The sequence below is a fragment of the Microplitis mediator genome, chromosome 6 (assembly GCF_029852145.1).
Source record: "Microplitis mediator isolate UGA2020A chromosome 6, iyMicMedi2.1, whole genome shotgun sequence".
In the NCBI taxonomy this organism is placed as follows: Eukaryota; Metazoa; Arthropoda; class Insecta; order Hymenoptera; family Braconidae; genus Microplitis; species Microplitis mediator.
The window spans coordinates 19656401-19684180 of record NC_079974.1 but is presented as its reverse complement, the minus strand read 5'-3'; the positions used below and the strand labels follow the sequence as shown (position 1 = coordinate 19684180).

The 27780-nt window shown below is 26.3% G+C and overlaps 3 protein-coding genes across 3 annotated transcripts; 2 read left to right on the top strand and 1 right to left on the bottom strand.

Annotated features, from left to right (window-relative positions):
- Positions 1 to 3794: 3794 nt before the first annotated feature.
- Positions 3795 to 27298, bottom strand: LOC130669560 (uncharacterized). Its single transcript, XM_057472532.1, has 4 exons — positions 26907 to 27298; positions 26507 to 26652; positions 5874 to 6410; positions 3795 to 4653 (listed from the first exon to the last, which is right to left on the bottom strand). Exons 1-4 carry the CDS (start codon positions 27153 to 27155, stop codon positions 4461 to 4463), a joined length of 1125 nt encoding a protein of 374 aa, XP_057328515.1. The 5' UTR covers positions 27156 to 27298; the 3' UTR covers positions 3795 to 4460.
- Positions 8762 to 22866, top strand: LOC130669562 (carbohydrate sulfotransferase 11-like). Its single transcript, XM_057472534.1, has 7 exons — positions 8762 to 9109; positions 10946 to 11118; positions 19125 to 19381; positions 20254 to 20494; positions 20612 to 20791; positions 21006 to 21163; positions 22265 to 22866. Exons 1-7 carry the CDS (start codon positions 9097 to 9099, stop codon positions 22350 to 22352), a joined length of 1110 nt encoding a protein of 369 aa, XP_057328517.1. The 5' UTR covers positions 8762 to 9096; the 3' UTR covers positions 22353 to 22866.
- Positions 23336 to 26498, top strand: LOC130669561 (carbohydrate sulfotransferase 11-like). The gene is made up of 6 exons (XM_057472533.1): positions 23336 to 23919; positions 23975 to 24243; positions 25166 to 25412; positions 25493 to 25654; positions 25938 to 26095; positions 26375 to 26498. Exons 1-6 carry the CDS (start codon positions 23749 to 23751, stop codon positions 26487 to 26489), a joined length of 1122 nt encoding a protein of 373 aa, XP_057328516.1. The 5' UTR covers positions 23336 to 23748; the 3' UTR covers positions 26490 to 26498.
- Positions 27299 to 27780: the final 482 nt, after the last annotated feature.

Genomic DNA, 27780 nt, shown 5'->3' with positions numbered 1-27780 from the left:
TGTAAAAAAAAAAAACGCTCAGAGACTTGAAAAAAAATAAATATACAAAACTAAAGGACGGGATAAATGTGAATAAACAGAAATCGATGAAAAAAAATAATTAATAAGAATTGTAACCATAAAGTTAAAAAAAAAGTATCAAAGGATATAAATAAGCAACATATAGTTGAGAAACGATCATTTTCTAACCGCTGTAATTTATATATCTGAATAAATATTAAAAAAAATAGTAAAAAGTTTAAATAAAAATAATACCTGTGCGCATTTGTGTACATCGCGCGCACAATTATCGCTTACACTAATTATATAAAAAAACAAAAATTAATTACAATTAAAATTTAATTATTTATAAGTAAATGATAATAAGCGTGATTCCTTTTAGAAATTGAAAAAAAAATTCAACAAAACAATCGAAACATTTATATATACATACATATATAAATATATAAAGATAAAAATATATGATAATTTTTTTCTTACACATTAGTAACTTGCGCGTAATTATATTGTATTTATTAAATAGCTGTAATTTAAAATGGTACACAAGCGCACAGGTTTAAAAAAAACGTGTATATAAATAGGGTTGACAAATAAATTAAAAAAAAAATAATTATTAATAATAAATAAAAAACGAGTATAAAATTTACGGTATGCCGCTCCAATTTGCCGTAAATATTACACTTATATATAATAATATAATAATTATAATAATAATAATTAGTTGTAGCAATCGGTAATGCAATGATGAATTATATAATAAGAGAGTAATAATTAAAAAAAATATGTAAAGTAAAAAAAATAAATAGAAAAAAAATAAATAAATAAAAACGCTGAATTCTCATGCACCGGCGTTAAATTATACTGTGAGGTGTGCATGTGATATAGAATACACAGAATGCGCCAACTTATTTTACAAAGTGAAAATTAATTAAAGTCCATACTTGAATTGACGACTAAATTTAAATTAAATTTCTTTTTTTATTTGATAAAAAAATAATTAAAATTAAATTGTCAATTAACAAAAATAAATGTAAGATCAGGATTAAATTGATTTTGAAATAAAAATTGGGTCAGAGTTTGTGAAATAATCACTGATTAAACAACTGAATTCGATCGAATTAAACAGAATTAAATTTTTAATTCTGATAAATTCTGTTAATTCGATACCTAACTTAAAAATGAATTCTGTCTAATTCGGCAAGAAAACCAGAATTTGTCAAAATTAAAACAAATTAAAATAATTCTATTCGGTTTAATTCTGATTAATTCGAAAATAATTCTCCAATTTCCGGTTCTGAATGCGAATTAAACTGAATTAAAACGAATTTAAATAATCCTATTCGGTTTAATTCTGATTAATTCGAAAATAATTCTCCAATTTCTGGTTCTGAATGCGAATTAAACTGAATTAAAACGAATTTAAATAATCCTATTCGGTTTAATTCTGATTAATTCGAAAATAATTCTCCAATTTTCGGTTCTGATTCCGAATTAAACTGAATTAAAACGAGTTTGAAATTTTTAAATCGGTTTTATTCTGTTTAATTCAAATTCAAATTTTCAATTGTGTTTTGCAAAATTCGACAGAATATAACAGAATTAAAATTTTTAATTCGGTCGAATTAAGTTATTTAATCAGGGGTTAATTTTATTTTGAAATTTATAAATATTAATTGAATTTATAAGAAAAATAAAACTGTAGCTTCCTTAAAAGCAGTCCAGCTTTCGAAGTTCGCCTGTGCTTTGTACGAAGACAGATTTCCTATGTATTTTCTACGATTTATTTTTCTACGTAAAAAGCATCACTACGAACGCTGGAAAACTGCCATAAATTTTATAAATTTTATTTAAAATATACTTCCTAATAAAATAATTATAAATTTCATATCAAATTTTATGTTACCGCGAGTGACATTTACTAAATTTCAAAATTACAAATTAAATTTTTTGGTGCATTACTGTGAAATATTCGCAATCGCTTGAGCTTCAGCACACATACACACGACACAAAAAAAACTTACACATCCACATTTAAAAAATTTAGCCGCCGATAAAAAAAAGATAAAAATACCAGGCATTAAATAAAAAAAACGTTTTAACGACGATAATAATGTGTATAGCGAGTGTGTGGCGAGAATATAAGTAATTGCAAAGAATAATAAATTATGTAATTTATTAAATTATTAAAATTAGTAACGCTTTATTTAAATCGTATGTTATTACTGATGACGTGAATTATATTTAAAAAACAATTAAGTAAAAGTAAAAATTTGTTAAAGATTGTGCTAAATATTGAGATACAATAAATGGTGTGGAATGGCCTAACGATTATTTATGTACAGGCGGTTAATACGAATGCAGGAGAAAATGAAACAAAAAAAAAAAAACTAAACTAAACTAATAAAATAAAATATATAATAATTTAGGGAAATTTAAGTAAATAAAACAGTGGGACTGTATAATGCACGTTGACGAAACTCAGAGGAAAATACTTGCCATACTACTGTTATAATGAATTAGTGATATTCGCGATTCTAGATAGACTGAGCCATTAAGTTATGAATATATCTAGAGTGTATAAAAGTAATACGAAGGGTGCGCGTAAATGTTTTGCACTCCACCGAATCGTCATGTGTTTAAGCGCATTTAAAATTAAATAAATAAGTTAACTTTTAAAAAATGAAAAATTAAAAATGAAAAAATCGATCTCCCTGGCGGATGCGAATTACGGTAATTACCGCAATTTACGGTATTTTGCGGTAAACGTACGGTATTTTACGGCGAAAGTACGATATTTTTACCGTAAATTTGCAGAATGAGGACGGTAATTTACTGTAACACTGCGGCAAACCTGCAGTATTTTACCGTAAAATGAAATATTGCACTGTAAAAACAAAAAAACATTCGGTGCTTACGGTTGAAATGTCGCAAAGTACGGTAAATTCCCGTATTTTGTCGTAATTCACGGTAAAATACTGTAATTTACGGTAAAAATCCGGTATTTTACGGTAAACTTGCGGCATTTCACAGCAATAGTACGGTATTTTTTCGTAAATTTGTAGTAAGAGAACGGTAATTTACCGTAACATTGCGACAAGCCTGCAGTATTTTACCGTAAAATGAAGTATTGCACTGTAAAAATAAAAAAACATACAGCGCTTACGGTAAAAATGCTGCATGTTACGGTAAATTCTCACATTTTTCCGAAATTCGCGGTAAAGTACCGGTTATTACTGTAAATTGCCGTAAGTTGCAACAAAATTTGCCGTCGAAATACCGTATTTTACAAAAAATTACAACAACATGCGATAAATTATCGTGATTCGAATGCACCAGGGCTGTCATAAATTATTAACACAATAATAATAATTATTATTTCCTATCATGTAGTCATTCCTGATTAATTTCTCGGTCGTATTCAAGTCATGCTCATAATTATCATTCAATTAGTTAATATTTTTATTAAATTTGAAATTAATAGGCTGAAACTCTAAACGATTCGGTGTTCGACACCAGGGAGATTTAAAATAAATCTTAATAAAAAAATTGTTACATTAAAGATAACGGCCGAGTATTAGTATTATTGTCTCATGAGCATAAAAAATGGATAAAAAAAAAATAATAATAATGAATAAAAACATAAACCCTGTCATCGTTACTCATCTACCTCTTTTTAATGTCATTTAAAAAAAATATAAAAACTAACTGTCGTTGAGTTATCTTGCCTAAATGGTCTCTGTGAGATATGATTATCATCATTATAACTAGTGAAATATATTTAAATTGTTGACGTATTAAATATGTTTATTAATTATTTATTAATTATTGGAGTATATAAAATTATAAATTAAATAATTATTTTGTTATAAATTAAATATTGTTTTATGTTAAGTTAATTTTAAAACAAATGTTTTTACATTGGAATTGATCCGGAAGTGTGTTACTGTTAATTAAAAAAAAACGCGATGTTTATTATAAAAAAAAAAAAAGTATGTTTAGATTTGTAGTCAAAATGACTCGCTCGATAAATATATATATATAAATATAAATGTAATAATAAATAAATAAAATAAACTAAAACAAGTGATCATGTAATGTGAGATATTAATAAATAATAATTAAAAGAACTAGAATTGAGCGCAAAATAATAATTACGACAATGAAATGTAATAACGGTCATAATGATGATATTTTTTATCAAAAGTGCTCAGCGAGTTCTGTACTCAACACTCACTCTCTCACTTACTCATTCGCAAAAAAAAAAATAAAATAAAAAAAACATCTATTATAAAAAGCTTTATATAGTTTGACAAAATAAATAATTTGAAAGATAAAACGTATTTATTTTTTTATTCTGATTTTTAAGTCCCGCTTAAAAAAGAACTATAAAAACATGTATATATATATTTTTTTTTTTAAAACAATGAACATTAATTATGACTAAATATTAAAATTAATTTTCATGGTATCAATAAGTCGGTAACGACTTTAGCCTTAAGTAATTCCATGGGTTCATCACACCCAAGTTTTAACTCCAGTTCTTTTTCAAGTGCAGCCATTGCGTCGGCGATTTTATCCGGCTTTCCTGTCTCACTGGCATCCGGAAATTCCGCTCGGAGCATGTGCGTTAAAATATTCAACTGTGCCGTCGACCTGAGAGCAATTAAAATTTTATTATAAACTAAAAATATAACAAGCTTGAGATCTCATTCAGAGTTCTCTTGTTACAAAAAAGATAAATAATAAAATAGTAACAAGTGATTGTTTATTTTTGCTATTCAATTAAAGAAGTTTTTAACTAAACGTTGATTTGGAAAATTTGTGGGTTCATTTTTTTTTTTTTTAATTAATTGCAATAAAAATTAAGTTTATTGATACTTAGGTAAATTACAAATAAAAAATGTTTAGCTATTAATATTAATAAATTGTTTATATCTTCATAATATTTTTTTCTGGTGGCAAAAAATCTATTTTGTTTATTGATCATTTTTCTGTAACTTGAGAAAATAAATTTAAAAAAATTAGTATATTACACACTAAGGGAGCAAAGTAGAACATTTCAATTCACACGTTTGCCTTTTCCTTCCATGGTGTGTAATATCCTAGTTTTTTTTTTTATAAATGTCCAGGAAATGAATCTATTTTTTTTTTCACTTCAAATAATTACGACCATCACGATCATAAACAAAATAAAAAAAAAAATTCAAATGTTTGATGGAATTTTTATGTAAAAATTTTTCCTACACAGAAAAAAAGGATTTTTTAGCACAAAAAATTTTAATTCGCCCCAAAAATTTTTTTGCATCATATCGCGTGCCAAATGCCAAAAGGGCGTATAAAAGTTATACGCCCTTTTGGCTTTGAAGAACCAAAAGGGCGTATAATTTTTTTTTTGTGCCAATCGTTTTGTAAACATTTTCTAAGCCTAAAAATAAAAAAAAAAATTTCCCAAGCCAAAAGGGCGTTTATCTTAAGATACGCCCTTTTGGCGTTAGTACGTCAAAAATTTTTTTTCTGCAGATCTTTACGTTTCGAGCGATTCTAAAAAGAATGACAAAAAAAATTTTTTATACGCCCTTTTGGCATGGAACCCTATCTAACTGCTGTAATACGCCCTTTTGGCATTTGGCACGCGATATATTCAAAACCAAAATTTTATTGAAACGAAGAAAAATTTTCTCGGCGCAAGAAAAAATTTTTTGAGGGGAAAAAAAATTATTGTGCCAAGAAATTTTTTCTAGTCCTACTTGTAAAAAAATTTTCATTTGCAATTCCTAAAGCAAAATATTTCTTGCGGCAAGAAATCTTTTTTTTGTGTAAAAACTAGAAAAATCCTACTAGAAATTTTAATGAAAAGACAAAATAATATTTACCTTGCGGAAATTCTCATTGTAACCTCATTGTCGACAGATAAAATTTCAATTAAACAGTGACGAAAAATTTCGGGATTTTTAGAAACGTGTACGTCACTTAAAATTTCTTTAAAATCTTTGCTTTCAATAAAACTAAGGATCCTGATTCCACGTCCTTCGCCATACAATGGCAGCGCTATTATTTTTTCAATAGCAGCAGCTTTCATCGCAACTACACTTCGATGAAGATCTTTAGCGTGACGTGGTGTTAATGACTTGTCAATAGCTTGAGTCGTTGTTAGTGTAAGGAAGTTAATAGGTGCTTGCAGTTCAATTTCATCCATAGTATAACTGACAGTTCCATAAACTTTAACTTGACAAGTGTCATTAAAAGTCGGTAGGTCTAGTACAGCAGTTGCAACTATTTCGTCGCTTTCAGGATGTAGTTCTCTCGTTCTATTCCACAGTGAATCGTTAATTATTTCCCAGAATGACGTTACCCCTTTTATCACACTTTCACCCGGTATCATTATAAATAACCGCGGTTTTTCAAGTACCCTGTAACAATTATTCAAATTATTTAAATCTCACAGATTTATTGTAAATAAATTTTTATTTTTATTTTATTTATTTTATCTTCAGTTTTTTTTCAACAAACAAAAAGTATCAGACCCTTGACAGTACGTCAATATCAAAGATAATCATTGGCCATGTAGCCTTGTCTGTCGGATGAAGATAAAACGCGATCTTATATATCCGGTAAAAATTATCTGGTTAAAGTGATAAAAAAAATTTAGTCAGCGTAAAAAATATTTTTAGTGATCATTAAAAAATTCAAATAAAAAAAATATATATCACCTATTAATAAACAAAATAAAAAAGTAAACGTGCATAAAAAAAAATCCTGACAATTTAAACCGTAGAGCGGACAAAAATAAATTTTGATGTCAGCATCCGCTTTCTAGAGCGTTCGGAAATCCCCGAGGAACTCACAGCTCACTTATACTTTTTTAAACATCTTTATAATATTTTTTTAAATATATAAACATATGATTTAATTAATCAGTACTCATTTACCCATCTAATAATTTACTCTTTTATATATATTTATAAATACTTTTTACATGTAACACAAATCCATATTTGTCGTAAGAACTCGATCGCATGATCAATCAAATATTAAACAAAAAATCTATATGTCCTACAATATCAGAGTAACTCAATAATCAACAATAGCTGTTACCGTAATAACAGTATTTTATTAAACATATTTTTAAAAAAACTACTCCAGTTACTTAGCACAGCTGGTGTGTAATAATTTACTATTTTTATTTTATTGTTCATGGTACAGTTACTAGGATTACGTTCATAACCGAGGAAATATAAATTCAAAATACATATATATAAAAAATATATCAAGTAAGCAACATACATTAATTATTTCCCAGACAAATGATAAATCGATAGATCCAATAGCTAATAACTAATAACCAATAGCTTAATAGCCTCTCTATTGCTCGGAGCTTTGCGTTACAAGGTATACACACATACATAGATATATGTTTCAAGATACAAAGCTCTATATAAATCATTACAAGAGCCAACACAAACATCAGCTCTGACAAAATACGCTCTAGGTGGATTATCGATAAAACTATTTGGTATTACGTAACAAAGTATCGCTTTACGTTGCGCCAGTAAGTCAAATTTTACGGATTTTAAATTTAAAAAATTATTTAAAATTCCCGCGATTTTTTAATATCCTGCATTTGTACGTAGAATGTATTCATTATGTAAATAAATAAATATATGTATAAGTTTAAAAGCAAGCTATGTTTAGGCGTCATCGGCGCTTTCGAGGAACACCAATCGTACGTTCATCACTTGAGCATGTACGAGAGCAGTCAAAAGAAAATCACGCTTGAGAGATCAAACGGTTCAGATTGTTGGGGGCTTACCAATGATCCATTGAACCTTGCTATTTGTGTCCTGATTCTTCAAAGTATCTACATATGTATATATATATTTTACGAAATGTATGCTATCATCTATCTCATCTATTCTACTGCATATATGGTACAAACGCACTCGCGATTACCCAGAGAATCTGATATATTGCGGGATGCTTGACATTCTTTTTGCATACTACGCATTTTTTACATCATCGAGTAATTTATTTTTATTTTTATCATACACATGAACATTTACTAAAATTTGTAATAAAAATTTCACTAGAAAATTTAACAAAAAATTTTATCTGAGCTTTCAAGAATTTTATTCAAATTTTTTTACCCTTGTCATTTTTATTTCCAACTTGCAATCGTTTAATTATTAATTTTAAAAAAATTTCCAGAGCATATTTAATCCTTAACACAAACTCTATTGTTGTCCTTTTACATTTTAATTCAACATTTCATTCTCAGACATCTCTTTACAACTCATTATTTCCAAGTTATACTTTTTTTTGGTCTTTTAAAAATAATCTTTTGACGTTTAAATTTTTTTATTATACGCGATATTCATATTCTCATAAAGTATTTTTTTTTTTTTTTAATTTTTTTTTGTAACTTCTATTCCAAGATCTTGAGTTTAATCCTCAGTCGTTTCCACTTTCCGCTTGTGTCATTTTCTTAAATGAAAATATTGCGCTTGCGCTGACAACATCCAGCGGTAAATCGACCCGCGAAACTACCAACCAATCCCAGAGATTTCTTGTGTACCATCTACGCATGTGTATATTAATATATATACATACATATATACACATACATATTTCATATATGTATATATATCAACATACATATAAATATACATATTATATGCGGGTGGTAATGATACTGGTATAGAATCTGTATGAATGTATAGAGCAGTAAACTATTTGCTTTACTCCAACAATCAACGCCGTGGTCACGACAGACGCCCGGCGTCGTCGTCGTCGTCATCCTCGTTGTCATATAATGTCACTCTAGTTACATTACTTAGACTCGCGTGTTTGGCACAGTTACTACTCAGTATTGTTGAGAATGTCCTCGTGATAACATCGTTCTAATCATTTCTCTCATTCAATTGATAAATTTCTCATATTTATTTGAATAATTTTATAAATTATAAATTTATATAAATTTCAAATTTCCAATATGTTTTTTTATTTTTTGAATCCAACATTTATGTCATCTTAAATAAGTGAATTTAAATTTAAATTCAAGTAAAGTGACAGATGAAATTTTAAATTTTATCTGAGTGCATGACTGGAGAAAGTAAGTTTTTAATAATTTAATTTTAATTTTAGTTAATTAGTAATTAAATAAATATTTAATATTAATATTGATAAAAGCCATGTGATGTAAAGACACTTAAATAATATATATGCAAGTTAGCGACATGAAAAATACTTTAGTTTAGTAAACTAGAGTAAATTATTGTTTATAAAATTAAATTAATTATTTTCTTTTTAAATAATTAGCGAATTTTATGTAATTGAAAAAAAATTTTGATGGGAAATATTTATAAATTAATTGGTAAAATAATAAAGTGGATGTAAAGAGGCATAACATATATGTTTGTAAATTGCATACATGTGTATCGGTAGGAATTAATTAAGAGAGGTGTGTAATCCACTAGTAAATTACCGAGAGATCTATCTCTATATATTACGCAATTTGCAATTATGCATTTGACTATTCAATTAAATATTCATGGTATTTTATTCTTTTATAATAAATTGTTACTCATAGTCGGAAACTTCACATGTAATAATTTTTTCATTCAAAATCTTTGTTAAAAAAAATAATTAATTGAATTTTTTATTTATAATTTCATATATTATTCATTATATTCGGTTATGTTAGGAGCTACCATCAGATGTAATAAACGCCCATTCTCTTGAAGATTTAAAAAAAAAGCATTCGAATTTTTTTTGAATCTAGAAATTGATAGTACCTACTAGCTTGTCAAATCTCACAAATGTTAATTATATGTTCAGTATATATAGTACTCTATGTGACAATGTATATAAATTTTATATTTTTGCCATTTGGCTTTAAGCCTTGGCATCTAAATCCAATAAATAAAAAAAAAAAATATTTGTTATAATCTAGCACTGTAAAAAATTTGGAATGAATTTGGATTTTATTTCGATCCGAATTCACTCTGGCACTTGGAGTTCCGGAGTTTAAAAAAAAATCAATCTGTATGCAAAGTAAGTACGGAATTTGTTTTTTTCAAAATGATCCTGAAATTGACAGACGATCAAAAAATTTTGAATTTTTATCTAAACAAATTAATGACATGAAAAAAAAACTAAAAATATGCACATTTACAAAATTCAAAAAACTATCGGCGCAATTTTTTCGAATATTTTTTCTTTAAATTTATCGTTGAGAAAAACAATCCCAAAATTATTAGACGTCGGCTCACTTCAGTATCATTTTTTCAGAGGAGTCTTAATTTTATTTCCATTCGTTCGTATTCACTTCAATTCCGAGTTTTAATATTAAAATAAACTCCCCTTCGGAGTAAATTTCACTCCGAGGGAATCGAATAAACAGTAACCCGCTCCACATTTACTCCGAATTCACCAAGGGAGTTTGTTTTATTAGCGAAGTGGTTTGAATTTTATTTCAATTTGAATTTCACTCCGAAGAGATTAAATAAATAAACAATCATCCGCTCCCAATTTACTCCAGATTTACTCCACGTTTACTCCGTTAATTTTTTACAGTGTAGGAATAAGAACACATATAATAGTTTATTTTGTGACACTGATAAATATAAATATTGAATAAAATAACAACAAAATCAATGAAATTTAGTATTCGAATAATAAATTTTTAAAAGAGAAATATAAAATATTAGTTGACAATAATTTAACACTTTATTATCTGATAATTGTAATCAAATAAGATATATTATGTGAGATAAAATAAATTATAGTGAATAAAAAAAAATAGTTAGCATTTTTATCATACAACTAAATAATTTAAATTTATGTAAATAACAAAAACAGTAAATAAGTAAAACCGGTAGGACTGATTGCGATTGTGAAAATAATGACTGTTATGTTTATGAAAAATTGAATTTTTTTTTTTTTACAGTTCGATATGAGTATCGTAGGAAAAACAATCACCGAGAAAAGATGACATCACGCCGACATGTCCTCGCGGGCATCCGCAGGACAATTATTGTCGCCGGTGTCCTTGCACTTATCATCCTTGCACTCTCCAGCCAAGATGGTTCGAGCAATAGCCTTCAGCAGTCGTCGGCAGAAGTAAGATTTTTTTTTTTTCATTTGTTATCGTCATAAATCATTTAATTTCAAACATTAAGAGAGTAATAGCTTAAGTTTTTTTTTTAATTAATCATTAATATTGAAAACACTTTTTCTACACGGGAAAAAATTAATAGGCGCTGTAACAGGACGCAGTCCTGTGGGAGCAACAGGATAAAATCCTGTTGCAGCAACAAGATTTTTCCTGTAAAATCAATAGGATAAAGAACAAGTGAATCGTTTATTTGAGAAACCCCATAAGTCATGTTTTTTTACGAAATTGGGTTTTTTTGCGTTTTCGGGTTCTTTGGATGTCCCTCCATAGAAATCAATCAAAATGTGCATCAAATGAACGTTTAAAAAAAAATTAACGGGGTAACAGCAATTTCATTTAATTAAGAAACCCATAAGTCAATGACTCAAATAATCATATGCAGTTTTAGTTTTACAGAAATAATTTTTTTTTTTTTATTTAAAATTCGCGCTTTTTTGGGAAATTAATTTCAAATGTTATTTTATTGTTGATTGTTATATGACTAATTAAAATGGTTGAATTAATTATAATTTTTTGTAATTTCTGAGTTTCAGAGTTCAAATACATATTTAATACTTTATTTTATGAGTGTAATAAATGATTTGAGTGGAAACATTTAGAAAAACAATGATTTTATAACTTTTTTTTCCATTTGGTTGAGAAACCCCATAAGTCAATCAACTTTAAATAATATTTTTAAGTAGTTTCAGTTGAAAAATTAAATTTTTCTTGTTGGAATCTTTTTCAGAGACGCTAACATTATTGTATTCAATTATTTATTTATTATTTTAATGTCAAGTTTGTCCAAAAAAATGGTTTTTGTGTTTCCTGAAAAATTATATCTTCTTGACTTATGGGGTTTCTCAAATAAACGATTCAAGTTTCATGTACAAATTTTTTTTGTCAGTATAATAAAGTTTCAAAATTTAAAAAAAGATTTAAATTTTGAACGAAAATTCCAATTTTGAAAAAAAAAATTAACTTCGAAAAAAAATTTGAATTTTTTTTCAAATTTTCAAATTTCATTATACGGATAAAAGAAAATTAGTACATGAAACTTGTTCCTTATCCTATTGATTTTACAGGGAAAATCCTGTTGCATCACCTATTTATTTTTTTTCCGTGTATCATAAATCATAATTTTTTAGTTGAATTAAATTTTTTTTTTTTTAATGAATAAAATGACAAGCATTCGATACTAAGGTAAAAAAAGTAGTGAACATCTCAATGATAAATTTTATAAACAAAATAAATTATCTCAAGTTTTTCTTTGTAAATTGAACAATAAATAAAAATTAATCTGTACTAAAATATGTTGGAACAATTAAATAAATATAATTATTTCAAATGTAGAATAAATTATATTTAAGTAAACTTTTAAATAACTAATTAAATAAATCTAAAAAAAAATATTTTTTTATAATTTACTTTTAATGCCGCGTTTTTTTCAAATTAAGCAATTAGCTCGTGAGAAAATAAACAAAATTTAAAAAATGTTATTTTATTCGCGATATCTCCGGTCGCTTGTGGATCGATTTAAATGAATCTTGTGGTAAACGAAAAAGCTTATCAGCTCTCAAATCTGATTGAATTTTTATATCAATCGAATAGCCAATTTACAAGTTACTTTAAAAACATTTCTTTTTTTTTTTTTTTTTATTTAATAATAAATTTTAAATAATTCAGCAATTTGCTAAGCAATTGACTTCTAAATTTAACCAGCTTTAATTCTCAATGAACTCTGTGTCGTAAGAACCATTCAAATCAGTAAATCCGTTCACAAGAATAGTAAGTGCATACTCAGACGTTCTTTAAAAATCAGTCTAATTATTTATCATTTATTAGACGGAAAAAATAAATTTGCTCATTCATAAAATTTTTATAATTAAAATAATTAATTAAATAAAATTTTTTCCCGCCTCAAGAGAATTTTTATTTTCTCAGTAAATTTTTTGTATAATGAATTAAAGACAAAATTTTTCTTGGGTGAAAAAAAAGTTTATACAAGAAGTTTTTTATCGACCCAAGAAAATTTTTATCTTCAACTCATAATGCAAAATTTTTTCGCACCAACAAATCTTTTATTTCTGTATCGTTAATTTGAATGCATTCTTTTTACTTGAAAGTATTATGTAATTTTTTTTACTATACTTGAACAGTAATTTAGTGTGTAAATATTCTTTACAAATAAATTACACAGTTTATGTGTGTTAAAATAACTACAATGCATTTAAGAGAATATCACACTGAGCTGCATTAACGATTTCCAGAGTCACGAATGTCAATTACTTATTAAAGCAAACAAAATATACCAAGAAGATAAATAATGAAAAATTGAAATTAATATGAATATGTCAAATATTAAATATTAAATCACTCTTATTTTTTATTAAATACGTTATAGTAATATATAATAGATATATATATGTACTATCAGAGATAGGGGGAATACAAAACACGTTGGCTGATGAAAATAGCCGCTGACTACTTGTCAGGTTAACTGTTATGTTATTCCAGCGCTTCAATAATTAATTATCTTTTACATAGTATTAAATTCTCTGACGGAAAATAAATTTTTCTCATTTCCTTTTAACACTCAACCAATCCCCATGACAATTTTACTTTTACTACACAAATATCTCCCTTCTATTTTTCTCCGTGACATTTTTTTTTTCATGTGACTCCGAAATAGATTGTCACAAAAAAAAAAGTTTGTCTACAAACTTTTTTAAAACAGTAATAAATAATTGTCAAACGTTATTTCGAACGGTGTAATTGTTTTAAATTCGTTGAAATTTTTTTTTTATATCAACAAAAAAAAAATTATTCTCATTAAAACAAGTACAGAAATTTTTAAAATATTTTTAACGCGCCCATTGTAGGTCAAAGCGAACCATCTATTTATTTTTTTATTTTTTTTCTCTATTATGAGAAGTTGGCACGATACAAGAGTCATAAATTATGAATAGTTTTTTGGTAAAAAAAAATACTAGAAAAAATATTTTCGTTGATTTCCGCGGCCGGTTTGTTGGGTCAACGGCAGTTGTATTGAACAGCAAAGAAAGTTTAGCTAAAAAATAAAGAAAGAGATTTGAAGGTGCGAGAAACAATTAAATTTAAATGGATCATCAACATCTCACAGATATGTCAGTTGGTCCAAGCAACGCCGACGCGAAAATTCTGCGCCCTGGCAATATTCCAGACGCATTGCGGCAGGTGAAATTCACGACAAGATCCACAATTATTAATCTCCATAAATTGAAACCATTCATAACAAACCTCGTCTTTGATTGATTTACCAGTTATTCAATAATACGTTATACTAAACTCTGCACTTACTCTTATACACACAGACATGTTACAATTTATTAAACAAATACCAAGTACACGAATCCTCATTCTCTTTTTATAAACTTTTTTTTTATTTACTTTTTTTTGTTGCCATCACGCGAGTGCTTTTATTCAAGAGCATAAAAATTCTTTGTACACGGAAATGTTTACAAGTGGGTCAATCGATTTTCAAAAATATATCATCTAAATAAATTTAGAACAGAATTAAATTTTTATAGTAAAAAAAAATTAAATCGTCTAAACATTTTTTTTTTTAATTGTAATTTATTAAATATTTTTTTAAGTTAATTATAATTTGTTACGTTGCTAAGTATCGAGAGAATCCATAGTAAAAACAGCACATTAGACATTAAATGAATTATGCAAAAATGAACCTTGGTAATTTCCTCACGTGGCTTTTGATGATGAGCCAGAACAAAAAGATAAATGCCTTTTTTATATTACATATTAAATGTACTTAACACTTGGTACATTTACATTTTAATAAATATATATACATATATTACGACCTTAACCTTTTCTTGATACACACGTGACACTTTAATCTGATCAAACACTACAAGCACATATACGGCCAATATATTTTATTGGTCTTGTCCCTTTTTAGTTTTTTCTGACACATCACATTAGCGGTGTCATTAATTTTCGTATTAGAATATCAAATAAAATATGAATAATTGCATGTAAATTAATAGATAAACCCTAAAACATGTCTATGCATTTAAATGTTGCTATAGAACGTGGCCCACATTCGTATTATTGCAAGCTAGAGTTTCTCTATGACGAGAATCAATAAACGGAAGGCATCAACTTCACTATTTAAATTGCATTAAACTTTTATATATATTATTGTTATCAATTATATTTTTTAATATTTATCGTGTACAGTAAAATCTACAATAAATTTTTTGCATAAATAATTATGTTTAAATTAATTAAATCTCTTTTTATGCTTTTACATTTTTTCCATTAAATTTTTTTTGCGAGCGGCAAATAACTGAAGAATAATTAAAATTTACTTACGACCTTAATTTAATTTTTAAATATTTTAAATTGAGATAAATAATTTCATAATTTAATATCGCGATTTATGAATAAAACTTAAAATTTTAATTAAAAACAATTAAAAAAATCAGCGCGGTAAATTTAAAAATTTGAATTTCATTACACGTGTCATTAAATATTTGTATTGTCGTTACTGGAATACAGATCAATAATAAAAAGCTTGCAAATATTTTTCTTCTTTATAAACGAATGTATGTATATATATGTTGGTATGTATGAGAGTGAATAATTGTATAGATTCATAGTCATGTAGCCACAGTGTCTATAGATACGCATGTGGGATTTTAAGTACATATACGAAAGTAAGCAAAGCTAGAGGTTCGAGTATATGATAAAAGAGATACGCGATATGACTCAGATATCGGCGATTCAGCAGAGATAATCGTCGTTTTGTACGACCTCGCTTTTATATACATTACATATTACTTGTATCTATTTACTACAGTATATCTATGTATATAAACTCTGGCAACGGTTATACATGCGGACTTCAAGTTCACTTGGCAAATCGAGTTGTTAAAATGAATGCGTATCTGTCCGACTGATTTAGATTTTATGCTTTATTACAATCCCATAAATATATATGACTAATTTACATAATATACTTAATTTACAAATTCTTTCAATTATCATTTATTCATTTTATTTTTTTATCATTACTGTGAGTCATTACATTCAATTATTAACAAAAAATTAAAACTTATATGCAAGTAAATTTTTTTTTTTATGGTTCTATTTATTAGAAAGAGAATTTTAATAGATAATACTATTATTAAAAATGTTGACCCCAAAGAAATCGAAATTAATTTATGTGATGTTCAAAATTTTCTGTTTTCTGCTTACAGTAATTGATCTTATAATTTACTTTGCATTCGGAAATGCCGATGATTGTGTATCAAATTCAGCTGTGGCTCGTTAACGAGTGTAGTAATAGTCAAAAAAAATAATTACTTCATAATTTTAAGCGAAATTAAATAAATTTGAATGATAACGACAGTCTGGTAAAATGAAAATTCGTAATTGATGAGAAGAAATTAAAATGGTCAATAAAAAAAAAATTAATTTACATAAATGCGGATAGTAATGAAAATATAAGATGATAATAAATAAATATGAAATAATAAAGAGACGGAAATTAATTAATTAGAATAATTGAGCAATAAAATTTATTGACGTCACAAAATTCACCAAAGATAAAATGAAATAAATTGAAACAATTACAGTAAAGTGCCATTTAATTGATAATCAATAGTATTAATTAATTTACGATGCGAAAGTATCAAATATTTTTTGTTGCGATTATTCGGACTATTGATTTAATTTAATATGATAATTTTTTTATCTTACACTCAATTTAAATCATATTTACAGTTCAAATAGTACAGCAGACGCAGTATAAAAAGTTAACTTTTACAAAGAAAGCATTTTGATAAACGAGAAGAATACAGTTTTTATTTTATTTACTTAAATATCCTTGCGGAATTGAAAAGCAGTAAAAGTTGTTTTTTGATTAAACTTTTTCTCAGTTTATCTTCTGTTGTTCGAGCATAAAGAAACGGTTAAAATACATTATAAATAAACTTATTTCAAACTATAAAAGTACAATTATCAAATACTTTTTATTTAAAGTTTAAACCACAAGAAAATATTCATTACGAACTTTACAAAACTCTTTAGAAAACTTTTAATCCATTGAAATAAATTCGAAACAAAATTTACTTACTATTGATTTTCAGTTAATTGTTGCCTTTTTTTCTGCGCAATTGTTTTTTCCATTAGTTAAATTACTATTGTAAAACGTTTGCAGAACAATTAAAAAAATGCATACACTGTAAGTTATTTCAATCAATGCGAGTGTTCATGTCAAAAACAAATTGAATTTAAAAAAAAAAAAAGGCCATTCGGCATCTGAAATGGAAGTAGATTTCTCACTTTAATCAAAAAGTTAATGATAGATGTACCCATTATAACGTTATTTAGAAAAAAATAACACAGAAAACAGCATTTTTCATTCATTAGAAAATTTCAAATTGCCATCATTTCTAGAATGCTTAACCGATTTTTATAAAATTTTAAACTTGATCAAGATAATTACCTACAGAATAAGTATATATAATTTAATAATCACCCATCAAAAATTTTCAAAGATATAAACAGTGGCATTATCATCATAACACATGAGTCAATTACGTGACTTTGAACCCTTATTAAAAGAGGAACAATTATCGTAAAACAAAAAATAAGAAAAAGGAAAATATAGCTTTTTCTATCGGCTATCAAGTTCTTTTTACATAATAAGGATAGATATACCCGTTAAAAAGTTATTTACGAAAACAACCGAAAAAGTAGGATTTTTCGTTATTTTTGGAATTTCAAATGTCCACCATTTCTAAACTAGTTGACCGATTTTGCTCATCTTCGAACTTAACCGTGATAATCGTTCATAGAATAAGTGTGCCAAGTTTCATTACGATCCGTTAAAAATTGTGGCCGCTATCGTCGCAACATGGCGCGTTATATTACACATATATATATAAACTTTTGAACCAATGGTATTTTTGAAACCTACTTGATGAATTATGATAGATTATGGCAAAATTCTTTGAAAATTCCACCATGAGAACAAATACAAAAGATAGATTTCTATGAAATCTACACGGAGAGAAATTTATGGTAACCGTTCCTAGTACGTTTATGAAATATTCTCCCATACCGTTATGGTAATGATTACTTGGAATTATGGGATATAGGCTCATACTTTCTGGTATAAGTTCCCAAAAGTATGGGAATGATCCCTATAATTATGGTCACAGTTCCCATATCGCATGTGAAAGAATTATGGTAATGATTATGGTAAACGTTACTATTCACACTCATAATATTTTTGGTAATCATGACTATATATTATGGTAATGATTACCATAATATTATGGTAACGTTTAACTATATTATGGTAACGATTACGATAATATTATAGTAATGATAACTACAATAGTTCCTATAATCAACATTTCAAGAAAACCGGTTACCGTGCATTATGGGAACCATTCCCATAATATATTGTAATTGTAATTGTTACCATAAATTTCTCTCCGTGTACTAAAAAGTCTACGTTATTTGTGATTGATCATTGCGTATGTCCATCAATACACTTACAGTCTCCATTAAAAATCAATTGACCTAAATTTCCTTACACTTTAATCAGCTTTAGATTGTTAAGTACAACTCGATCGAAAACTTGATACTGAAATCTCTGTCATTTAATTAAAACTTTAAACTAACAAATTTATAAAAGATCAGACTTTACTAAATTATTTGCCGCATTATTGATTTCACCTGTCAAATGTATCAACGTCACATGTCAATCAAAATAATTAAAAAAATTTTTTTATAGTCGTATGTTAATTTCACTTAATCATTGAAAAGCTTTTGCGTTCAATGGAATCAGTAAATTTATATTTTAATTGAAAAAATTTAATTATGATTTGTAAACCATAGTGTGGTTTTAGTACCACATGGAGCACTCAAGTTAATTAAAACTGTTTATAATTTATAGAAAGAAACAGCTCAATCGGCAGAAGAAAGATTACTTGAGATGAGTACAATGGCAGAGACTGAGCTACGATTAATTGAAAGACGTAAATTATTGACGAAAAGGTGCAGCGAGAGTGGGTTAGACCGCCCGGGAAATGATTCAATACATAAACCTAATGCATGGGAATTTTTTGTTAATCGTGACTACCATCTTATCTGGTGTAATATATTTAAAGCTGCATCTACATCGTGGATTTATAACTTCAACCGACTTGCAGGGTAAGATAAAAGTCATAACAAAAATAAAATACTTTTAAATTTATGTGTGCTATAAATAAAAAATTTTTTATACTTTAATATATGTGTTGTAAAAAAAAAGGTGTATATTTAAGCTACTCCGGTGTTAAATTCAACTACGGTAACGGTGTTAAAATTTTTCCTGGTGTTACGCGGTGTTTAAAAAAAGTTTTATTTTTGAACTACAAAAAGTCGAATTGTATTTTCAAAAATAAACGATATACGACAGATTGATCAGTTTATGGGAAAATTCAAAGAATATTTGTCTACAATGACATAGTATAAAATATGGGAATATTAATAGATTTTTATGATTCTGTTTGCAAACTAAATTAGCGAGAAAAATAAAATTAAGTTATCAATGATTAATTAATCATCTTTAAATTGGATATTACATTTTAAAAAACATCAGAATTTTGATAAAAATGATTGTAATATTTTTCCTAAATATTTAATTTCAAAGTGATCAAAAATTTATGGCATTTATTCAGTTTAAGACAAGTAAAATTGCATATTTTATAGATAATAAATTTTTTTTTCTTTCAATTAACGACAGTTTCGTAATATTGATAAAATATTATTTTTTTTCTGTTTTGTAAATCCCAAAAAATTTATATTCAAACCCTCATACTCCAATCAAAGCCCGCACAAAAAAATATATAAATAACATATATGTCCCATATAGCCGATACATTGATGCATATATGTCACATATATATTTTTCTGTGTGGGAGTTAATTTACTCCTTACGGACACCATTTTAACACCGGATGTATAACACCCCTTCACCGGTGTGAGTTTGAACACCGCCTTTTTTACAGTATATATATGAATATATATATGTATATTTATAGATACAGTCCTCAATTTTTGAAAGCATCAAAAGCCGTACCAGTATCATTAGCAAGACAAAGATATCCGCGGCCTACCGCCGAAGAATTATCACGATATTTAAATGATAGCGTGAGCTTCCTTATAGTTAGACATCCTTTCGAACGTCTTCTCAGTGCTTATAGAGATAAACTTGAGCAAAGTTTACCTAATACACTTCACAGTAAATTAGGCGTACGAATTATTAATCAATACCGTTATAAAGTAAGTTAATAATAGCTCAAAGTTATTAATTAGTTTGTTAATTAAGTAACTCTACTGAATTTCAATTGATAATTTTGTAAAAAGTATGTAAGTAAATAAAATTATTATTTTTTTAAGGATTCGAAGCATCGAACAAGACGTGGTCCACGTTACCCACTATTCGAAGAGTTTGTGAGATGGTTACTGTGCGAATGGCAAGCTGGTAATGAGCTAGATATGCATTGGACACCAATATTAAATTTCTGTACACCTTGTCAAGTTCGTTTTGACTTTATCGCTAAATTTGAAACGCTTCAAGTAAGTTATACAGACGTTTATAATATTAATTAACTAAACAATAACGTCAAAATCATTATGACATTTAGACAAATTTCATTTTATTAACGACAATCTTTGCAAGTAACAAATCTTATCAATAGTAATTACTGATAAATGATAATAAATGCTGATAAAATTAACAATACTCTATTCATATAAATGAACTAATCAATTGGTTTTGTTTTTTTTGTAGGATGATCAGAATTATATTATAAAACACGTGCATTTAGAACATATGATTAAACCAGAATGGAAAAATCCAGCGCGTGGTGCTCAAACAAAAGATGTTATGAAAAAATATTTTGTGCAATTATCAAAAAATCAAATAAATGATCTTTATGAAATGTTTAGGTATGTTAATTATATAAAAAAAAAACATATATATATATATATATATATATAGTCAAACTCCATTAACTTGGACGGTTAGTTTACGGAGGAGCGTAAATTTCTTGGAATTTCCGAGTTAACGGATGCCCCTTCTCCCTTAAAAGGAAACTTTAACGCATGCGCTCTTACATCACATGAATGATATATAGATAAATGTAGACAGAGATATACAAATTTATAGTATCGGGTGGGAGACAGCGTAGCTCGTAGTGGGGGTCAAAATTGAGGGGAAGTTCCGAGATAATGGAATACGAGTTAATGGAGTTCGACTGTATATATTTTTTTTGATAATTTGTATTAAATTAGCGGATTAATGCTCTTCAAAAAATTATTTAAGAGGGGTCTGAACTTTTTTCTCTATCACACTTAAATCGACGAACGGTATTACTGTTGCATTTGCGCAGAAAATGGAAACTTCGTCCACATTTTTCTCTTGAAATGAACATTTTTGAAAAATGAAAACGTAGATTGCTAGATTATAGAGTAATGCATTAAACCTCGTTCTTAATTTTGCGTATTAGAGGGTTTGTTTGAAAGTTTGGACAAAAATTACTATAGACCATCTTTAATGTAATTTTGGAATCACACGCAGATACGTGGATTAATAGAAGATATTGGAAAAATTTGAAACTACAGTTTTGACTAGTACTCGGTCACTCTATTTAGAGAGCTTCCTAAAGTCAAAAGGGCATATAAAAATATAAATAATTTTGGAATTAGTAACGCGATATTTTTAGATTTATTCACTTAATATATGTAGAAAAATGGGGTTAAAAGTTTGTTTACAGCGACGTCCGCTCGGCTGCCCAATTTCAAAACACAGTGAGGGACAAATTTTTCAAAATTGATTTTTTAGTATTTTTAGTTCTAGTGAAGTCTTGTGGACATGATTCAATACATATTAAAAAAAATGTATTTTTGTCGGATACTGTGTTTTGAAATTGGGCAGCCGCGCTGGTCTGTGCGTCTGTTTGTTACCAGAAATTTACGAAATGACATTAACTTCAAAAATAAATTAATAAATAAAATTTATTGTTAATTAATTTCTTTTTTTTCTTGCAGATATGATTTTGAACTCTTCGATTACTCTCCAAAAGAATATATAGCTATTGGTAAAGACATTACAATTCCTTCAGAATGTAAAAAATAATTGGTAATTAATTATTTAAAATAATAATTATAAAAAAAAAATGATTATCATTAAAAACCAAAGTTATTTAATATAAACAAGAAACATATTTTAAATTAAAACGTAAGGCACAATTGCAATTATATTAATTTAAATATTTAAATATAAAAATATGCTTTTTCCATATCTTTTATAATAATTCCTGTTAAATATCATTGTAAATTTTATTTAACTACTTTTATTCTACCGGTTATTTATATACGTATTAAATAATTAATTCACTTGTTATAAATTAATTGTTAATTACTCTACAAGAAAAAATGTCCAGCTTCCATTCACTAATTACAGTGAAGTTAGTTAGTTGCATTGATAAATTAATTAGTAGATTATTAATTAAAAATGGCCTAATATTGATAAAAAAAAAGGAATTTAGTAAATTAAAAATAAATAAATTTTAAAATAGAATTTAGAAATAAAAATTAAATAAACAATCAATCATCGAGGCTTTTAATTAAATTTTTAGAATTTAGTAAGAGTTGTTATTGGATTGTAAATATGTAAATTTAAAAATAGATTATTAAATATATGTTTTTCATTAGTAATTAAACTCTCTGTTTTTTATTGAAACCTACACTTTTAAATGGATCTTATTGAAACTTGACACACTTATTCTATTAATGATTAGCTGTACTTAATGTTTAGACAATTATCTTAATCAAATTAGAAAAGGCGGCAATTTAAATTTTCAAATTATTTTATTTCTGTCGATTTTTGAGTTAGAAATTAATTAAAAATGTCAACAAAACATATGAGACTGCAATTAATCGTTTAATAATTTTTGAATTTTTTTAAAAATGATAAATTTGAAAAAAAAGAATTTCAAAAAATTGCACCTATAGTTTTTTTAATTTTCTACATGTGCATTTTTTTTTTTTTTTAATTAAATTGTTGAAAAAAAAATTGAAAGTCTACAAACTTCGGGATCATAAAAATTAATTTTTAGTTCAATTTTATCTCAAAAAATTCAAATAAAAAAATAATAAGAAATCTATTTTTATTTCGGATACCGATTGGCCTTTTTTATTATATAATTAATTATAGTACTTAATTATGTCTGAGATGTTCATTACGCATCGTTGAACATTAAACAGAAAAATGTAAAATTATACTTATTCAAGTTATTATTGTAACATATATAGAACAATTTTTTTTTTATGAAATGAAACGACCGTGACATCCATCATTAAAGAGAATTATGCAATTGTAGATTACGCATTCGGTCACTATAATTTTTGTTATCATCTAATACCGGTCCTCGTAATTGTCATACATTAGTATACAGCCATTCGGAAATTATACCTCACTCTGTTGACAACTTATAACTTGTAATTATTATTTACTTGCTTATTAATATAATATGACTATTAATAAAAACAATAATCACAATTATTTATCTGGCAAAAGTAAAATAATTCATCGAAATAATTTTTTTAATTACCAACGACTAATTTACATCGTTATTGTTTCGTTATTTATTTTAATCGGAGTCTATAATTACCGATATGTAGAACAACATTGCAAGTACGAGGTAAGTTGTGTCTTTCGTCGACTAATAAAATATTTTAAATTCGTTTTTTTTTTAGTATGTGGACGTGATTGAAAAAAAGTTTATCAAATTAAATGAAAGTGATGAATTAATTGGACCGGTATATTTATACGATCGTTTTAAAGATAGACATGAATGGCTGATACAAAAATGTTCAGAATATAAATTAAATGTAAAGAATAATGGTACGAATAATGAACCGAATGCATGGGAATATTTAATTAATGATAAATATAAACTTGTTTGGTGTAATGTTTTTAAAGCAGCTTCTTCATCGTGGTTTTATAATTTTAATTTACTTGCTGGGTAATTTATTATTTATTAATAGTAGGGTTGTCATGATTTTTAATTAAATCACAATTATTTTAGTGATTGAGTTTTATTTTTAAAAATTACTACTATTTTAATCAATTGAAAAAAAAGAAAAACTAAAAATATGCACATGTAGAAAATTAAAAAAACTAAAGGTGCAATTTATTTAAATATTTTTTTTTTATAATTTATCGTTTTAAAAAAATATTCAAACATTATTAGACGTCGGCTAACTTGAGTATGATGCTGAAGTTAGCAGACGTCTAATTGTTTTGGGATTTTTTTTAAGCTGATAAATTATAAAAAAAAAAATGTTTTAAAAAATTGCACTGATAGTTTTTTAAATTTTTTACATGTGCATAATTTTAGTTTCTTTTTCTGTAATTGATTTTTTGAAAAAAAAAAATCCGAAAATTTTTAATTGTCTGCTAACTTCAGGATCATACTTGAATGATACTGAAGTTAGCCGACTTCTAATAATTTTTGGATTTTATTTTAGACAGTAAATTATAAAAAAAAAAAAATTTGAAAAAATTGTACCTGTAGTCTTTCAAATTTTCTACATGTGCATTTTTTGATTTTTTTTTTTTTTTTGAAATTTAATTGTTCAAAATAAAATCCAAAAATATTTAATTGTCTGCTAACTTCAGGATCGTCGTACTTAAGTATCATACTTTCGGTAACTTTTTTATTTTATTAAATAATAATCAATAGCTTTAGTTTTTTTTTATCAAAAATTTAACAATTAAATCAGAGTTAGAAATTCAAAATTTAAAATTTTTTAAATTAATTTCTCGATTTTCTATTTATTATAATATAAAAATTTACTCAAAGGTAAATCCATTTTTTAAAATTTATGACAACTCTGCAACTAAAAAAATTTGATATTCAATTAAAAAAAAAAATAAAAAAATAGATACGATCGCAACTATTTGGATAACACTAACGAAACCCCAGTATCTGTCGCACGTAAAAAATATCCCAGACCTTCAGTTAAAGAACTTTTGGATGCTTTAAAAGATCACTTGAGTTTTATTATTGTACGTCATCCTTTCGAACGTCTTGTCAGTGCTTACAGAGACAAATTTGCATCTGATTCGTACAATTCATTCTTCAGACCATTGGGAAAAAAAATTATACAAGCCACACGACCAAATTACAAAGTATAGTTATAAATTTTTAATTATTTTCAATAAAAAAATAAAATTTTAATCAACTGATTTCACTTATATGTGATTGTAAGATAAACAAATCCTATCCGCCGACATTTGAAGAGTTTGTTAGATATATATTGTGTCAATGGGAGTTTGGAGGAGAAATAAACGAACACTGGACTTCAATTCACAAACTATGTACACCCTGCCTAGTTGATTTTGATCTTATACTAAAAGTTGAAACTTTGAAAGTAAATTATTTGAATAATTAAATTAAATTATCAAAAGTACTTTAATTATATGAGTGTCAATGTAGCAGACATCAGACAAATTGAAAATTATAAATAAATAGAGTAAATAATTAAAAAATTAATAATTATAAAAAATGCACTTACTAATTTCAAAATTTTTTAAATGCACATTTTTTTAAATTTAATTTTATTAATTATTTACTCTATTCATTAATAATTTTAAAATTTTCTGACGTCTGCTACATTCGCAGTCATTTAATTTTATATTTATTTACACTCGCAGGAAGATCAAGATTATTTAATAAATCTAGCAAACATACAAAATATTATAGGAGCAACTTGGAAAAATTCATCGAAAAATCAAACAACTGAGACCGTAACAAGAAAATATTTTTCTCAACTAACTAAAGTTCACTTTAGTCGACTCATTGAAATGTTTAAGTGAATATCTGTTTATTATCTTGATTACCATAAATACTAGATAATTAATTTAATATGACACTGACGTTAGCCGGCGTCTAATAATTTTTGGATTTTTTAAAAACGATAAATTATAAAAAAAAATATTTAAAAAAATTGCATATGTAGTTTTTTTAATTTTCTACATGTGCATATTTTTAGTTTTTTTTTCGTTTTAAATTGAATTGTTGAAAAATAAATCCGAAAATTGTGAACCGTCTGCTAACTTCAGGATCATAATTTAATTTATTTTAATTGCAGACTTGATTTCGAACTATTTGGATATTCAGAAAAAAAATATAAAACTTATGCTAAAAAAACTAATAAGAATGTTCCTTATAAATGTGAGAGAGTTCGTCTGTATATTAATAAATAAAAAAAAAATTTTAATACCTCTGAGAATTATTTTCCAAATCAACTCCTATTACCCACTTGTCATCAATAATTCTTTGCCAAACATCAGTAACAATCAGCGGTTCTTGATACTCTTTGGTCAATTTTTTTCTCTTGATAACTGGCTCACTATTGGCATCATACAGCTGAAAATATATGAATTAGTTTTCAAAAATAAATATGAGTGCAAATGTAGCAGACATACAATTTTTTATTACATATAAAAAAATTAAATAATTGAAATAATAAAATTAAAAAAAATGCATGTACTGGATTTTGAATTTCCTATACATGCATTTTTTTTATTCTATTTTAATTTATTATTTTAAAGTTTTAAAAATTGTCAGATGTCTGCTGACTTTACTATCATGAATAAATTAATAAATAAAATATTTAGTACCTCATCATCACCAGAACTTTCATCATCAACAACATACTGACACTTTTTATAAAGTTTATTTATTATTTTGTTACCAAGTGATTGCACATTTTCCGTTTCTTTTTTGACTTTAGTAATACAATCTTTTACGTCATTTAATTGTTTCATCAAATGATCATCAATGGGGTTATAACTGCAAGGTATTTCTTTATTTCCCGTAGATTCATCATCGCTTATTTCAAATATGTCTTCGTCATCATCAATATCCATCTTTGATATTTAATTTTTACTTTTTAAATTTCAAATTTATCACATCAATTTTCTATCTACGACACATTTTATTTGCCACCAGGACGAGGATTGAATTGTAAACAATAAAATTCGCGGTTACAACAAAAATCAGTCAGCTGATACTCTAGCTTTGAATAATTGACACTAGAGGTATCATAGCTTTTGAATTTAGAAATTTCAGTATGATACTGAAGTTAGTCGACGTCTAATAGTTTTTGGATTTGTTTTAAAACGATAAATTACAAAAAAAATATTTGAAAAAATTGGCGAGTGTGAGTGCAGCAGACATCAGACAAATTTAAAATTATAAATAAATAGAGTAAATAATTAAAAAAAAATGCGCTTGTTAATTTTTAAATTTTTTAAGTGCGCATTTTTTTGTAATTTATTAATTATTTACTCTATTTATTTATAATTTTTAATTTGTCTAATGTCTGCTACATTCACACTCATAAAAATTGCACCTATAGTTTTTTTAATTTTCTAAAAACCGTACGTCAGAATAAAATGGCGGCAAAATATGACAGAATAATATTTAAATATTAAAAAAAAACACTTGAGTGTTTGAACAAACCTTGGCGGAGAAATAATATGCAGAAGGGTG